The sequence below is a fragment of the Paramacrobiotus metropolitanus genome, unplaced genomic scaffold (assembly GCF_019649055.1).
Source record: "Paramacrobiotus metropolitanus isolate TYO unplaced genomic scaffold, Prichtersi_v1.0 Parri_scaffold0000146, whole genome shotgun sequence".
Classification (NCBI taxonomy): Eukaryota; Metazoa; Tardigrada; class Eutardigrada; order Parachela; family Macrobiotidae; genus Paramacrobiotus; species Paramacrobiotus metropolitanus.
Window position 1 is genome coordinate 110,008 of NW_026570366.1, and position 14,398 is coordinate 124,405.

The 14,398-nt window shown below is 40.5% G+C and overlaps 3 protein-coding genes across 9 annotated transcripts; 1 reads left to right on the forward strand and 2 right to left on the reverse strand.

Moving 5' to 3' along the window:
* Positions 1-569: 569 nt before the first annotated feature.
* On the reverse strand, positions 570-2,971 carry LOC129599460 (hatching enzyme 1.2-like). The gene is made up of 4 exons (XM_055497697.1): positions 2,568-2,971; positions 2,119-2,345; positions 1,853-2,028; positions 570-1,199 (listed from the first exon to the last, which is right to left on the reverse strand). The coding sequence occupies exons 1-4, from the start codon at positions 2,826-2,828 to the stop codon at positions 712-714; spliced, it is 1,152 nt and encodes a 383-aa protein (XP_055353672.1). The 5' UTR covers positions 2,829-2,971; the 3' UTR covers positions 570-711.
* Positions 2,972-4,238: 1,267 nt separating this feature from the next.
* On the forward strand, positions 4,239-5,806 carry LOC129599469 (uncharacterized). Of its 2 annotated transcripts, XM_055497704.1 has the most exons (6): positions 4,239-4,313; positions 4,394-4,423; positions 4,481-4,869; positions 5,014-5,120; positions 5,368-5,460; positions 5,541-5,806. In XM_055497704.1, the coding sequence occupies exons 3-6, from the start codon at positions 4,530-4,532 to the stop codon at positions 5,664-5,666; spliced, it is 666 nt and encodes a 221-aa protein (XP_055353679.1). In that variant the 5' UTR covers positions 4,239-4,313; positions 4,394-4,423; positions 4,481-4,529; the 3' UTR covers positions 5,667-5,806. The 2 variants fall into 2 exon arrangements, with proteins under 2 accessions (XP_055353679.1, XP_055353680.1); XM_055497705.1 differs by lacking the exon at positions 4,239-4,313 and having other exon boundaries at positions 4,330-4,423.
* A 1,728-nt stretch (positions 5,807-7,534) lies between these two features.
* Positions 7,535-11,799, reverse strand: LOC129599456 (replication protein A 70 kDa DNA-binding subunit-like). Of its 6 annotated transcripts, none has more exons than XM_055497687.1 (15): positions 11,572-11,799; positions 11,360-11,491; positions 11,063-11,110; positions 10,905-10,971; positions 10,738-10,843; positions 10,522-10,670; positions 10,304-10,435; positions 10,044-10,236; positions 9,797-9,968; positions 9,526-9,715; positions 9,313-9,452; positions 8,875-9,100; positions 8,486-8,733; positions 8,203-8,415; positions 7,535-7,964 (listed from the first exon to the last, which is right to left on the reverse strand). In XM_055497687.1, the coding sequence occupies exons 2-15, from the start codon at positions 11,405-11,407 to the stop codon at positions 7,860-7,862; spliced, it is 2,037 nt and encodes a 678-aa protein (XP_055353662.1). In that variant the 5' UTR covers positions 11,408-11,491; positions 11,572-11,799; the 3' UTR covers positions 7,535-7,859. The 6 variants fall into 6 exon arrangements, with proteins under 6 accessions (XP_055353662.1, XP_055353659.1, XP_055353660.1 ...); XM_055497684.1 differs by having other exon boundaries at positions 11,360-11,498; XM_055497685.1 differs by having other exon boundaries at positions 11,360-11,512.
* Positions 11,800-14,398: the final 2,599 nt, after the last annotated feature.

Sequence of the window (14,398 nt, forward strand, 5' to 3'; positions counted from 1 at the left end):
TTGCTGATCGGTGTCGTCGCCAGTGTCAGTACAGGGCCACAGCACGGTGTGCCGACAATTGTCAATGACCACGTAATCAAAATAAACAAAACATCGGTTTTCAATGTACCGCATGTGTTGGCGGCTGGCTATAGAAAGGCGCTGCAATATTTTAATATCAGCAAAATTACAGTGTGCAGTACCTCATAGTCATAGCCCATATCAAAGTTTAAAAATATTCGTTCATATGATAATACTTTGCGTAATTATTGTTGCGGATTGAGTTTAAGCATTCTTCAATCTGCATCGGAAATTATCTTTTAATCACTGTATATGAGTACGGTTTCTCGTGACGCGCTTGCAGTTTACGATGCATAATGCGATTAAGCTTTTCCATAGTTAGCAACGAAATTATAAAAGCGCTCAATTTAAAATTAAAATTTATTAAACGTTTGAATTTATCGAAAAAGCTTATTTATTGTCTTTTGAAAATTCTTTTAATCATCGGAGTTATGTCATGAATGTCGATCTTCTAGTCCTTACATTCGCACATGGGTGATCCACGTCCTTATACTTTGAATTCACTGCTCTACGTTCTGACTTCATTTGCAATGCAAGGATCAACCATTATGTTGGTATACTTTCAGCAAGTTAAAATGTTTTTACAAAGTAGCACAACAATTTTCGAAAATACTGCCGTTTTCACGTTTGTCCATAAATTTAGTGTACAATTCACACACAGGTGCATTTAATAGACCGCGCAGCATTATCCCACGTCTTGCCCTCGAACGACCAGTACACGTAGCCCTCCTGCGTCGGCTTGAACACCGTGGACGTGCCCTGGGAATTCACCCGGTCGTAGATGGTCAGTGCACAGCCTAAGGTCACTTTCGCCGAACTCAACTTATCCTGCAGACTGGCATGGAGATTGGAGGTCAATCCACGGACGTACACTTGACTCTGCCCGGTGTAGCTGGGATCCACCCACAGGGTGGCACACAGAGGGTACATGCCATTGATCTCCTTGATATCCGTCGCGCTCAGACCCCGGGTCTGTCCAATCTCCGAGTTCTGCCACGGGGATTTTGGCCGGATGGTCCAAGTGGACGGGTTGACGGCGAAGGCGTACTTGGGATAATGCATAATGGAGCCGAAGTCGTAACCGGTGTCGAAGATGTCCATGGAGCTGGCGGCATATTTGTTGAAATTATACTGTTCTTCTAAAAAGGCATACACAAAGATGTTTCCTGCCACTGTATGCCAGCAGTTCTTTTATTACTTATTACTTCATGTTTTTGGGTTAATGAAATTTTTTATTAATACTACCATTTTATTTTTTGCTTAATTTTCGTGTGGACTATTGTAAACGCGATAGCTAATGTTCACAAAGTATTAACATTTTAACAACATACAATCTACATTTTAATCTTTTCATACACAACATACTGCTTATTTAACATAAGGTAAAATTATTTGAAATCGCTTATCGTGTAGCCGAGTAATACGAGTTTCTATCGTATAGTGTTTTTTTGCAAAGGTTTTTCCTGTCTCATGTTATCGTATTATTAAACAGATGCTTCAGTTGTTGTTATCGATACTCACAAGTGACGCAACTAGGTAGCATCTGTAAACATTTGAAACTGTAATAACTTTATATAGGAAAAAACACATCAGGAAATTAATGATCAAGAAAGCTTTACATAAAGTCTGTGTGGCATTAGCAACGCTCATTAATGACAATAAATTATTTGACCATAGCCATCTCACTACGCTCATCCAAGAAACATATGCAACTACAGACAGTTGTCTGTACAGTCTGTACAGTTGTCATACTTTTTCAAAATTGTTATTAAATTGTTTTTACATTGCTCACCTTTATTAATATTATTCCAATTTATTTCCACATAAGTATCCCGATCGTTTCTCGCTTGTTCATGCCAGAATCCAATCGCGTGCATCAGTTCGTGAACGACAGTTCCGAAGTAGACGCAGTTGTTTCCCAAGTATAGCGTCTGGGCTCCGCCCTGCTTACCGATAATGCTCCAGCACCTAAAAACACATGCTGGTGAAAGCGTGACCGATTGTTCGCCTTATCGGAGGAATCACAAGGACGTTTTATGTTAATTAACCTGGACTTACTTATCAGCACTTGGAGCTTTGAGAATGTTAATGTAATCCGATATGCCGGTTGTACGCTGGAAGAACCGCACGGTATCCGTTTTGCTTTCGAATTCCCGCATAGCGCTCAGGATGATGTCTCGCTGGGCCGCAGTAAAAGCAGAGGATATGTCATAATACATCCAGGCGCCGGGCCACCGTTGGTGTGATAAAACACCACCTTTGCTAAGACCGCTTAGTTTAGTTTCCTACAAGTAAACTGGTAACTCAACTTAACATCAAAACTTACATATAAACATAAGCAAAAACGAAATTAAAAAAGTTAAAAAATAAATTTAAAAAATATTTTAAAAAATTTCCGAAATTTAAGAACATACTTAAGGAAACTTTAGGAAAAATACTCAAGATTATCCAGGTATCTATAGTAAACACTAAACATTAATAAAATGAGAAATAATTGTGGTTACTACCAAATCGGCAATTGTGTCGCCTGGTGCAATAATTCCGGCAATATCTCCTTCAAAAAGAATTGGTTCATCTAGATTTTGCAACTCCTCAGATTTGTCGACATTTTCTTGAATAGTCTCAAAACATTTCGCTGGATGGGAAGAAACAACCACGGAATTGACACAAGTGGGGTCAATTGGTGGTCTTGCGTCGATTTTTGCCGGTGCTGCAGCGACAAATGACGAACCGATTAGTACGGTGTAGAATATGTGGAAAAATTCCATGACGGTTTATTTGAGCGATTAATATTACTACTGTACATCAAAAGCTTTTTCAGTGAATAAAAAGGATAAAAACGCGGTTTCTTCCCTTTAATGCTGCTTAACCGCTGCCGGTACAGACGACTGAATATTCAAATATAAATACATGATATTATGAGCAAAAGTACTTACGCTTGGTTATCTAACTGCACTTCGATATCAAAACCAACAATAAAACGTTGTTAGGCTTAGAACTTTAGGCATACTATTATTCAAAGTGGATGCGATACAACGTTAACGTTAACTGATTATCGAATTGAATCTCCATTTTTCTAACGTTTTGTTCTATTGTGTAGATAGCGCCGGTTAGCTACATATTGTTAGAAGGCTACGAGTACATAAAGACATAATAATGCAGCATATACCTGCGGTACGGCAAATGTGCAAGGATGTGGTCCTCTTGCCGGTGATTTCCCAAACCGGAAGACAACACTTCGCGCGCCATATAATCTTATCCTGCGGATAAATGTAAATTGCTCGACATGCACTTGATATCAGAAACAATGCTGGACAACGCATTCAATTACAGTATTCTTGGCCAATTAAACCGCAGTTTAACAAACACACAAAAATGTGGAAAGTGTAAAATTCCGGTTTCATAATACTGAATCCATTCGTGCACAGTAAAGCGAAATTGCAACCCGCAAAGTTTATACGAGTATCTTGCAACTGTGCATCAGCGCACACAGCAAGGATTTGGACATGCATGCCAGTGTTCTACGTCTCCACACATTTGCTCTTTGTTGTTTTCTTCACTATTTGTTGCTTTGTTCGACCAGACTTGAAGTCCCCTTGCGGCTGTTTGCTCTTGTATCGTAATAACAATAATAAGAATCTGTGCGGATGTTCGAGAGCGGGAATTTTTAAAAAAACTGCTACGCAATTCACATACAGTTTAGCCAGTAATAGACCATTCGCCACTTCGATAATCGCAAAATAAAAAATTATTACAAAAAAGCACATGAAATGCATAACTATAAAAAATGTTGTTTTCTCAAGATAAGTGGTGGCGTATTAGAAAACGACCGATAGGGCCGGTATTTAAACATTTTTCGGACATCATCTTCGGACTTCGCTTAATTCAACAAAAAACATTGGTAGGCCTGTAGAATTAAGTATATGTAACCCTTTTACCATAGTTTCAAAATCTTCAAACGTATAAAACCATCATGTACACAGTACAATGCATTGGCATTGCAACAGAAAAGCTGAAAATATACGTTTTAACAAGTAAAATTATTAGAGCAAGGGTAGTAATAATCTTCCTTTAAATTATTTAGCAAAATAATACTGCTTTATTTACATACTTAACTTGTTGCTGGGGAATGGACGACTGAAGCTAGAAACCATCCCGAAGTCGGCAAACAAATCAGGCGAGCATTTAGAAAGTGCATATACCACACAGTTTTAAGGTTTTACCGTTGCTTGATCAATATTCTACAAATTCACGTAAGTACTGTAATATCCGTAATCACGTGGCAATTAAAAATTTAAGGAGGTTGCAGCTGGCGTACATGCGTTTGTTGCAGGTACACTTTGCTACAATTTAACCGATGAAGGTACGCGCGCTAAAAAGGTCGCCTGATTTATTTCGATTATGCTTCAAGTATTTGCAGTGATGGTCTCCAGTTTGATGTAAAATTTAATCTGATTTCGCTAAAAAAAATGGAGAAATGTGCCGTAAAACCGGCGACACGGTACAATCGTCATCGCAAGAAGCGGCTGCGGAAGATACTGCGAACATTCAGCTCGGAAGCCTTCCAGTTGTCACCCATGCCCAGCCTGAGCCAGCTGACCATTGGTCCGAATCTGCTAGCACTGGGACGGGTCGGGATGACGCCGCAACCGGTCAAACTGACAATTACCCGGCATCGCGAAAAACCGTCGTCGACAACGAAGAAAACACCGCTTCGTGAAGCCTTTGATCGGTATGGAGATCCGAGTTTCATGGAAGAATTCATGGAAGCTGAATACTTTCTGGCGCATATCCACAGTTTCATGTTGAGTTAAGTGTGCGTATCTGCCGGCGGGTACTACCATTTACTCGTAAAATATTTCTACAGGTTACTCGTACTACCTTATGTATAAAAAATGTACTGCTGTGACTGGGATGGTGTGATCCCATAAATTCGTTATCGGTGTTTTTTAGATTGTGATATGTTGCGAGGTAGAAAAGACGAGGTACGGAAAAGAAAGGAGTATCTAGAGAAAGAGAAAGAAACGATTGTGCAAGAACTGTATAAGACTACCCATCAGGTAAGTACTCCATGTACTGTATATAAATAATATAGACTATTGTACAGAGATGTGTTCTGATGCCTAACACAGCGCTACGGCTGAATTAGATTTTTGTGTGGTATGTTTTGTTGTCGGGGCCATAAATTCGGAGAATACATAATACACAAAATCCGTACTGGAAGGAAACTATTGTACTGAGCAGTTAACGTGGGCAGCAATCTGGCAACAATCGTAAGATACTTTGTATTTATCGTCAAATCTGCAGTTACACGATGCGGTCAATCTGGAGTTGGATTGTAAAAAAGTTCTGGCTGTTGGTAAACGTTCACTGGAGGAAGCAAGCAAACTTTACGATCAGGTACGTATGTATATTTACGTCGATATAATGTAACGGTATTCGATCTATCTCTTCTGAAGCGCAACATTCCGCCTTTACAGATTGAAAATCAAGCGTTTAAGCTATACGGTAGCAAAGCCTTCCGGAGCCCAAAGGAGCAAGTGTCCAGTGAAATATTCCAGGACGAGCTGCGCGGCATTTTCTCTGCTAATATGCCTCCGGACTAAGGTCAACATGCTGTTTGCTTTTGATTATGGAGGTTGTACTCGTTGCTTGTTCGGCCGCAACCTGTACTAAATACAACTTCAGTTCTCGCATCGCAATGTCCTGATCGAGGAATCGGGAAGTAAAGACTATGAGTCAAGTGTTTTAGTACGAGTATGCATTCTCGCTTAAGCTTAAGTACTTTTGATTGTAATTACAAACTGGAATTACGTAATATCTCTATATTCATACAATCTTACCGTCAAAAACGTAATTTTCCTGGGTTTTTATAAACTGCGGAGTGCGTGGTCAGTTTAAGTCAGGGTTAGATTCAAAAAATTCCTTATTTTTCATAGGTGTGCCTTCTGAATTTTGATTTTTTTTAAAAACCATTGGTCAGGAGTTATTCCAACCAGTCCTTAAGTATAGAAAAATGCTGCAGTATTACAGTGAATACTCTTAGGACAGTGGTACTACATTCTTACGTGTAAATCGAATTGTTTCCACGGAGTCATTATTTGTCGTCATTATCTTAGTATCGATATAATAATATCGATACTGTACTAAGATAATAATTTACCGTCAAAAGTCGTAATTTCGTGGGTTATTATGGATAAATCAACGCTTGGTCAGAATAAGTCCAACTTATTCTTGAAATGAATCTTATTTTCCATAGGTATTCTTGAAATGAATCTTACCGACCAAAGCGTATTTATGCGCCGTTTTTATCTCCTCTTCAACGCGTGGTCAGTTTAAGTCCAGCTTGGTCTTAACAAATTCCATATTTTCCATAGGTGTGCCAATAGATTTTTGTTTGTTTTTAATAACCAGCGGTCAGAAGATGGTTTCACCAGGTCTTAAGTATAGGAACGTAAAGAGCAGTCGAAAAAGTATTCACTGCACAGCAATAAAAAGTACTTACGATTAACATAATGACTGTAACCACGGAGATTATAGCGGATGCATAAAAATACTTGCTCTTTAGGTAAAATATGTACATTACGTCATGCAAAAGTCCATAATTATGTATTTCAGAGCGTTAAAACGTCAGAAATTCAAAACGTAAGAACGTCAAAACGTTCGTCAGAACGTAACAATGTCAGAACGTCAAAACGTTAGGACGTTAGAACGTTAGAACATCAGAACATTAGACGTCAGAACGTTCGAACCAACGTCAAAACGTTAGGACGTTAGAACGTCAGAGCGTGAAAACGTCAGAACGTAACAACGTCAGAACGTCAAAACGTTAGAACGTCAGAACATTAGAACGTCAGAGCGTCAGAACGTCAGAGCGTAACAACGTCAGAACGTAACAACGTCAGAACGTCAAAACGTTAGGACGTTAAGAACGTCAGAGCGTCAGATCGTCAGAACGTCAGAGCGTAACAACGTCAGAACGTAACAACGTCAGAACGTAACAACGTCAGAACATTTGAACGTCAGAACGTCATAAAGTAAGAACATCAGAACATTAGAACGTCCGAACGTCAGAACATCAGAACATTAGAACGTCAGAACGTTCGAACGTCAGAACGTTTGAACGTCAGAACGTCATAAAGTAAGAACATCAGAACATTAGAACGTCCGAACATTAGAACGTTCGAACGTCAGAACGTAACAATGCCAGAACGTCAAAACGTTAGGACGTTATAACATCATAACGTTAGAACGTCAGAATATCAGAACTTCAGAACGTGAAAAAGTAAAATTGTCAGAACCTCAGACAGTTCAAATGTCAGCCTTTATATATCTATAATGACCTTTCCAAAACAAAGCCACCACTATCCAGTACTTAAGTGCCGAGCGCGGATGCGCGAGGCTACCTTGTATTAAGAAAACCAAAAGCCCAACCGTGAACAACACTGAATAGATTTTTTATAACAATCAGCAACGGTCGGCATATTCCGAACCGCTTGATATAACTCTCTTCTACACAAGGACTGACAGAAATAGTACAACAATAGTACGAAGATAAATAGTACGAAAAAACAGATTATGTATATTAAACCTGGACATTCAAAAACGAGGAAAGACGTGTACATTTGCCGATCTGCGCTTGCTGGAAGATCACACTGATGATAATAAACAAAATACGATAGAGTATTAAAAAGTCAAAATATGACATGGGACAACCAACTGTTATTTGCTGTATTATTGAAACCGCTCACGGTATACTGCACGAAAGAAAATAATCCGATGAGAAGATCAATCACAGTTCACGCAATTCCCATTTGGACCAGCGTTTCCTGTAGCCGTTTTGTTTCGGCTGCGAAATTCAGTGGCTCAGCCGTGATAACGGTGTACTTTCGTCGCCATTCGTCCTGCAATCACAAAAGTGGCAGGTCAGCACTGATATAAAAATATCATCTGGCTGTTTACCCAGTTTCGGTGTAAAAAACTGTAAAATCACAGTCAATCACCAGCGGTAAGTAACAATTTAACAGCCATATTTCCAACGTTAGATAAACAGAAACATTGAGAAACAAATGGAAGTACAAAAACAAAGAAGTACAGGGAAGTACCAAACCTACAGCAATCACAATTTACAGCAAAACTTACGTTGTAGCTTTCTGTTTTCACCTTCATCTTGAACATGAATGCTTGGAACTGGCAGTTATTAATGGCCTTTTCAAACACCGTGGCGTCCTGGGTTTTCATTTCGCCGAGTGATTGAGCGTCCTGCTGCAGAACTTTTTCGGCATTCTCTTGAAATACCGTAGCATAGGCACTACCAGTGCAATCTGCCACTTGAACCTGAAAAGTGCCAACATACTACCGTATGTTGATATGAACAAAATTAGTTATCCCAATAGCTATTAAGCAGTAAACCAAATATCCTTACTGTTAACATCAACCGCCAGACAAAACTGTCGTTTTCGGTGTTGCACTTTTCGCAGCGGAATGTCCCGTTACCCTGGTCCGTAACCTTCTTACTGCAGCCGCTGTTGACACAGGCTCGGTACAAGGTGTTATCACGTGCAAAGGCCTTCATAATAACAGCACGTATCATGAAAAAATCCGCTTTATCCCCGTTACCCAACCCTTCGGCTTCTATCTGCCAGAAGCACTTAAAAGGGGTTGATCCTGATCCTGGAAGCAGCCATACAAATACCGATAAACACTTTTGATCTTACCATAGGCCATGCATGATATTTTAATCAATAAAAATGTGAACATTATGCCACATTTACCGAAACAGAAAGTGGTTTGTACGAGCTACAAACTACATACCGAAATTCCCGGACATTCCTGTGCCCATGAGTGCCTGCGTAGCGACATTGCAGCCACCGCTATCGTACCACCCACGCAGTTTGTGACCTTCCGGAATGTCGGGATCCACTTCCACTATTGCGTCGAACGAGGTAGACAAGCTACGAGTACCGTTCAGTTCCGCTAACCGGCAGCCGTGTATGGCCACCACCTTATTTAGCACCACGTTCTTCTCGTACTTTTCCGCCTATGTGAAAGAGAAGCACCGGAACTACATCGTTAACCATGTTCACACGGCAGAACTGAATTAATGGATTTAGCCAACCGGTGAACTACACAACCGATTTGGAGCAGCTCAATAGCTCATATCTATACGCAGAATGAAAAGGCTGTATGTGGCTCCAAATTAATGAGATGACGCTTATAAATCCCAGTAACATATCAATAACTGGTCCTTACCTGAGGCCCCCACAACGTGACACGCACGCAAGTACTGGTGTCATCTATGATATCCAAATCTCGCTTCGTAAAATCTCGCCCACTTTGGCGATTTTTTCCTTGAAAGAGTTCTCCAGCCGATGAACAAACTCCAATAACATCTGCAACATATTACCTGTGCACTCGCGCAACTACGTTTACAAGTACTGAAATTAGCGAAATAACAAAACAAACCGATGTTCGCATCTTTGCTGAGTGTTAGCAAAGAATAAAAGGGAACAAAGTTGTAGCGAATTTTAACGAGTCCCGCATCTTCCGAACACTCTTCAACAATACTTTCCGGCTCAAGATTGATGTCATACATCCGGCCACGGCTGTATTTCGGATCGGCGTTTTTAACCAATCCATTTTTGATATAATAAGTCTGTTAGAAATGCAAATAGTATCAAAATCAAGCAGTGAGGAGGACGTACGGATTAGACGAAAACAGACTGAATGACCGCACCTTGCCCACTTCAAACACGTCGTAAAACCGATCGACTTCGTTATTGAATCCAGATATTTTTATTTCGCTTTCCCCGTCGGTCACCAGAACACTGAACACTTTACCCTGAGAATTGGGCTTGTTCCAAAACCGAATGGAATCTTTACTCATCACTTTAGCTCTAATAGCCCAACTAAAACCACACCACAGTTGAATAACAGCCTTTTATAGTCATACGTACCGGATTTTATGAAACCGCACCACTTACGCGCTGTTGTAAGGGTTCAGTGCCGAAATCGGGTGGATATTCTGGGTATCGTTTTGCGGGAGCGATGCGGATCCCAATGGTGGCATTGTCGGTTGCTGTGCTTGGAAGGATCCGCCGGAATTATACGCTGCCGACACTGGGACGTTTCCCGCACCAGAACTGTTATTCCCCTTGGATGGTGAGCCCAGATTTGCTGAAAAAAGTAAAAATAACATGATTATTCGAAGCCTGTAGAGTGCATCGAACATTGTTCGACATACGACGTTTCGCAGCTGGTCCGCCTGGAAACGGAGCAGGCTGTTTTGAAGGGCTCTGGAATGAAGAGCTGCTGAAAGTAGCTGGATTCGGGAGCCCCTGTTGTGGAACAGGCGGACGTAATGCAGCCGGCGCAACTACAAATCCCAAATTAGCACGATAATTACCAATCTAACAATCACATAACCCTAGTTTATACGCTCAAATATGAGAAAAATCGCACCGGCTGGATTGCCTGCATGAGCGTTAGGATTTGCCCTGGCTGCTCCAGTTGGCATCCCATTGTCCCCCAAGGAAACAGGAGAGCCGAGTTTTCGGCCAATCTGATCGCCTGGAACGGCAACTTTTACTTCCAACAGGATAATGAGACTCCTACAAAATGCGCAGATTAATACATTTTGAAAATTAACCCTCTCCCCAAAAACTCCAAGAAACTGACTTATTTTCCCGGTTATTCACGACGTATTTCTTCATAATGATGACAGAATATGGCGTCAAGGTGTTGTTGTCCACGAGGTGATTCAGTTGGGTGGCCAACATGACGACTGCAAGTTTCTAAAGTTTCAAACGAACTGCAACTTCTAACGAAATACACGACTTCCTTACAGGAATAAGTGTTCCGATAGTCGTTGATTAAAAGCCGATAATGATTCTGGTTGACATTACGGGCTTCCTAAAGAGCGCATACCATTGACTGCACTGAAGGAGATTTACAAGAAATAGTGAAATACTCAATTATTACCAATTTTTCACGTAGTACGTACCAGTAGCTGCACTCGAGGTTCATGAATGTCCACACCGTTCAGAATGGCCTACAGAGATCGAAAACAAGTATAAGATACGAATCATTTCTGCGAATTAAACCAGCAGTGAAGTAAGAGTTTTTATTACCACACAGAAAGATTTCATTGTCTAATAAATAATTGAGGGTAAGCAGTGAGATAAATTATTAGCAGTTCAGTTCTTCTGTCTTGGATGATTTTCATTTTTCTCTCCCTTTCTGACAGATGAGAAAGTAAAAAAACATTCCGTCCTCATTATAAGGCAGCATCTACGCTTACCCGAATGCAGCCTTCACTTAGCTCCGGTTCGCCCGCCGCAAATGCCATGGTTTGTATAAATGTCTCGAGCTGGAAACGAATCTCCGGTATTTCCCGAAAGAGAAAAAATCGAGCAAACCAGATCTGTTGTGACTGCAGTCTGCAAAGTGCAAACTGCGACAAGCAATTCTCGAAACGCTCAAAATTCAGTAACCGCAAACGCTGATAATCACCTGATAGTGTTCCGATAGTCGTTGATTAAAAGCCGATAATGATTCTGGTTGACATTACGGGCTTCCTAAAGAGCGCATACCATTGACTGCACTGAAGGAGATTTACAAGAAATAGTGAAATACTCAGTACTTCTTAAAAGCTGCTATGAAAACTGACGATAATGAAGCAAAAAAATTTGAAAAACACCAAAATCGTTCACAAAAATGGGAAGAAGCTCAAACTCAAGTGATCGAAGCTTTCCTGCTTTCGGCTAGATTTCAACATGTTTATTCGCGCAAGATCTCGTTCCTTGTTGTGCTGCTGAAAACAACTGCGCGCATCAGTGCAGCATGTGTGCGCACTGCGCATGATGTACAATGCGCTCCTAGCGGGCTGCTTTTATTCTAAATGGCTTTTGAACCTGTTGGTGAACTTCGTACGAACCGTACTAGTACATACCTGATTGTGACAATTAAAAAGCTGATGAATTTGACTTCAAACTCCGTTTACAACTTCTCGCTGCATATATAATCAGTGAATGAATACATACAGTAGTTGCCATCTTTCTCGACCTCATCATTCTATTTTCGGGCCCGTGGTTACTTAATTTATGGTTCGGTTTAATTTTAGGTGAATACGTATTTATAGTTCTTATGAAGTCAGAAACCTCTTACAGGTTTGATTGTTTTACAGTACTCGTACAGTACACACAGTCTGAATGGCTACTCTTGAGTGACTTTAAGATCGAGACTACGTCTGCTGACTGCCATCAATTTGGTTTATTATAAAATACATGCAGTATTATACTCTATTATTATTGGTATAATACGAGTAACAAATCGAGTAACAAATACAACAATTTTTACGTTGTTTTCTGTACGAGGAGGATTATAGTTGAGTCGGTAGCGCATAGCTGCTGCGAGTTAAACTGAACACCATTTCGGTAAGCTGTTGGCGTAACAGCCAACCGTGGATGGTTGCACACGCCAATAGCTGCGGTTGGTAAGTTAACAAGGCAACCCCCCACGGCTGACTGTTGTTCAACTGTTGGAAACGCAACCATCCACGGTTGACTGTTACGTCAATAGCTTACGGAACTGGTGTTCAGTTTAACTCGCAGCAGCTATGCGCTACCGACTCAACTATAATCCTCCTCGTACGCCTGCTGAACGCTATGCAGCATTAATACGAAGTATTTATTGTATTATTCAGCATACGAAGTATTTGTATTTCGGAATTCGGACTATGCATGCATGGATCCGTAAACTGGCAACAAACTAAATACAGAGGGTGATGTCGCAATATGCTTCCAGCACGAACGAAACATCGAAGTAGTTTTCTCCCTTGTTCTTTCCTTTCATTCTTGTCGCTTGAAAATATTTTAATATGTGCTTGATGATTCAACATTGATCGAATTCTAAGAACGAAGAAAGTGACACTCAGAAGTCAGATGTGATTTTAAAGCGGAACGCCCAGTTTTCCAAACTGGAACAAATTTTTAACGAAGAATTCTATTTGCCAGTTTCCTTAGCATTTGAAATTTGACATAGATCATCGCAATCGGTGAGGCGCGGATGTACCTTTTTTACTCGGGCGGGAGATACGAAATCCCGTGTTGCCATTTTTTTAAGTATCGTAAAAACAAAAAATCGAAATTTGGAAAAAAAATGAAAACGAATGATGTTTGTTTTCCGGAATTATTTACCGGGATAAAAATGCAGTGCATCACTGCATTTAGTCCCTCCCAGGGTAAAAACGCCCGGAGATTTCTGTACTAGTAAGTGGCTTAAAAGTTTTCCAAAAAAGACAATCTGGATCTGTAGCCCGGCGAGGAACACGGGGAAGCGGTCCAGGTGTCAATCTTCCAGTTCACAGGGCTGATAAAACGTACTGATGGCTCGAATCTCAGGAAGCCAGATATTTTCTGAAAGCCATATCATCTAAAAGTTTAATAAACCTGACACCGATAGATTACGGAGTGATGGCGATTTTTCAGCAAATTTTTAGTGGAAAGCATCGAACAACGTTTTGTGATTTAATTAGTGTTGTGCACAGACCCTTGTCGGTTTCGCAAAATCCCGCTGTATTCTGAACTGATCCCTATTTCTTAAAATTAATTTGAGATGATAGCTACAAAGGGCCTTCATGCATAACGTTTTAGAAATAAAATATGCATGGAGATGATTGCAATAAATTCATAAAGAAACTGGAAGCATATTGCGAAATCACCCTCTGTACAGATACGTGTGTATTTCGCACAACAGAACTTGTGTAATTAGGGATCGACGTCAGCAGGACTTACTTAAGCGTATGCTGCTATTCAATTTGCAGTAACTGCTATTCAATTTAATCATTTTAATTAGTGTAAACCTGCGGAAGCATACCGATATGTGGATTGGCTGTTGCCCATTAAAAGCATTTGCAGTAATATTATGCAAATCCGGAACTATATTAGAAAAACGATCGAACTGTCGGCATAGGAAATGGTGGGGTAAGCGAACAGTTCGTTGTATTCAACTCAGCATTTCCGCATTTCTGATTGAAGATCGAACGTTCAGGTTGTACGGCAGCAAGACCTTTCGACGTCTGAAAGAGCAAGTGTCTAGTGAGTTATTACAATATGAGCTGCATGGCATGTTTCCGGTTAATAATTTAATATGAACGCCGGTCTCCGGACTAAAGGCAAACATGCGGTTTGCCTCTCATGGAGTTTGTACTCATTACATGTTCCACCGGAATTCGTTGCCAAATATACAGACAATAACAACTAACAACATTTACCCTTTTAACTTGACAACTTGTAAAATGTTACTGTTCTGAGAACAGTTTTCAAGCGGACTGGGATGT

Bases quoted from the DNA above. Each gene is read 5' to 3' on its own strand.
- LOC129599460 (XM_055497697.1), bottom strand. From the start codon at position 2,828: ATGGAATTTTTCCACATATTCTACACCGTACTAATCGGTTCGTCATTT. The intron at 2,346-2,567 runs GTAGTAACCACA...GTTTACTTGTAG, and splicing joins GCGACACAATTGCCGATTTG to GAAACTAAACTAAGCGGTCT. The intron at 2,029-2,118 runs GTAAGTCCAGGT...ATGTGTTTTTAG, and splicing joins AAAGCTCCAAGTGCTGATAA to GTGCTGGAGCATTATCGGTA.
- LOC129599469 (XM_055497704.1), top strand. From the start codon at position 4,530: ATGGAGAAATGTGCCGTAAAACCGGCGACACGGTACAATCGTCATCGC. The intron at 4,870-5,013 runs GTTAAGTGTGCG...GGTGTTTTTTAG, and splicing joins TATCCACAGTTTCATGTTGA to ATTGTGATATGTTGCGAGGT. The intron at 5,121-5,367 runs GTAAGTACTCCA...TCAAATCTGCAG, and splicing joins TGTATAAGACTACCCATCAG to TTACACGATGCGGTCAATCT.
- LOC129599456 (XM_055497687.1), bottom strand. From the start codon at position 11,407: ATGGCATTTGCGGCGGGCGAACCGGAGCTAAGTGAAGGCTGCATTCGG. The intron at 10,671-10,737 runs GTCAGTTTCTTG...CGCATTTTGTAG, and splicing joins GTGAATAACCGGGAAAATAA to GAGTCTCATTATCCTGTTGG. The intron at 8,734-8,874 runs GTATGTAGTTTG...GGCTGCTTCCAG, and splicing joins AGGAATGTCCGGGAATTTCG to GATCAGGATCAACCCCTTTT.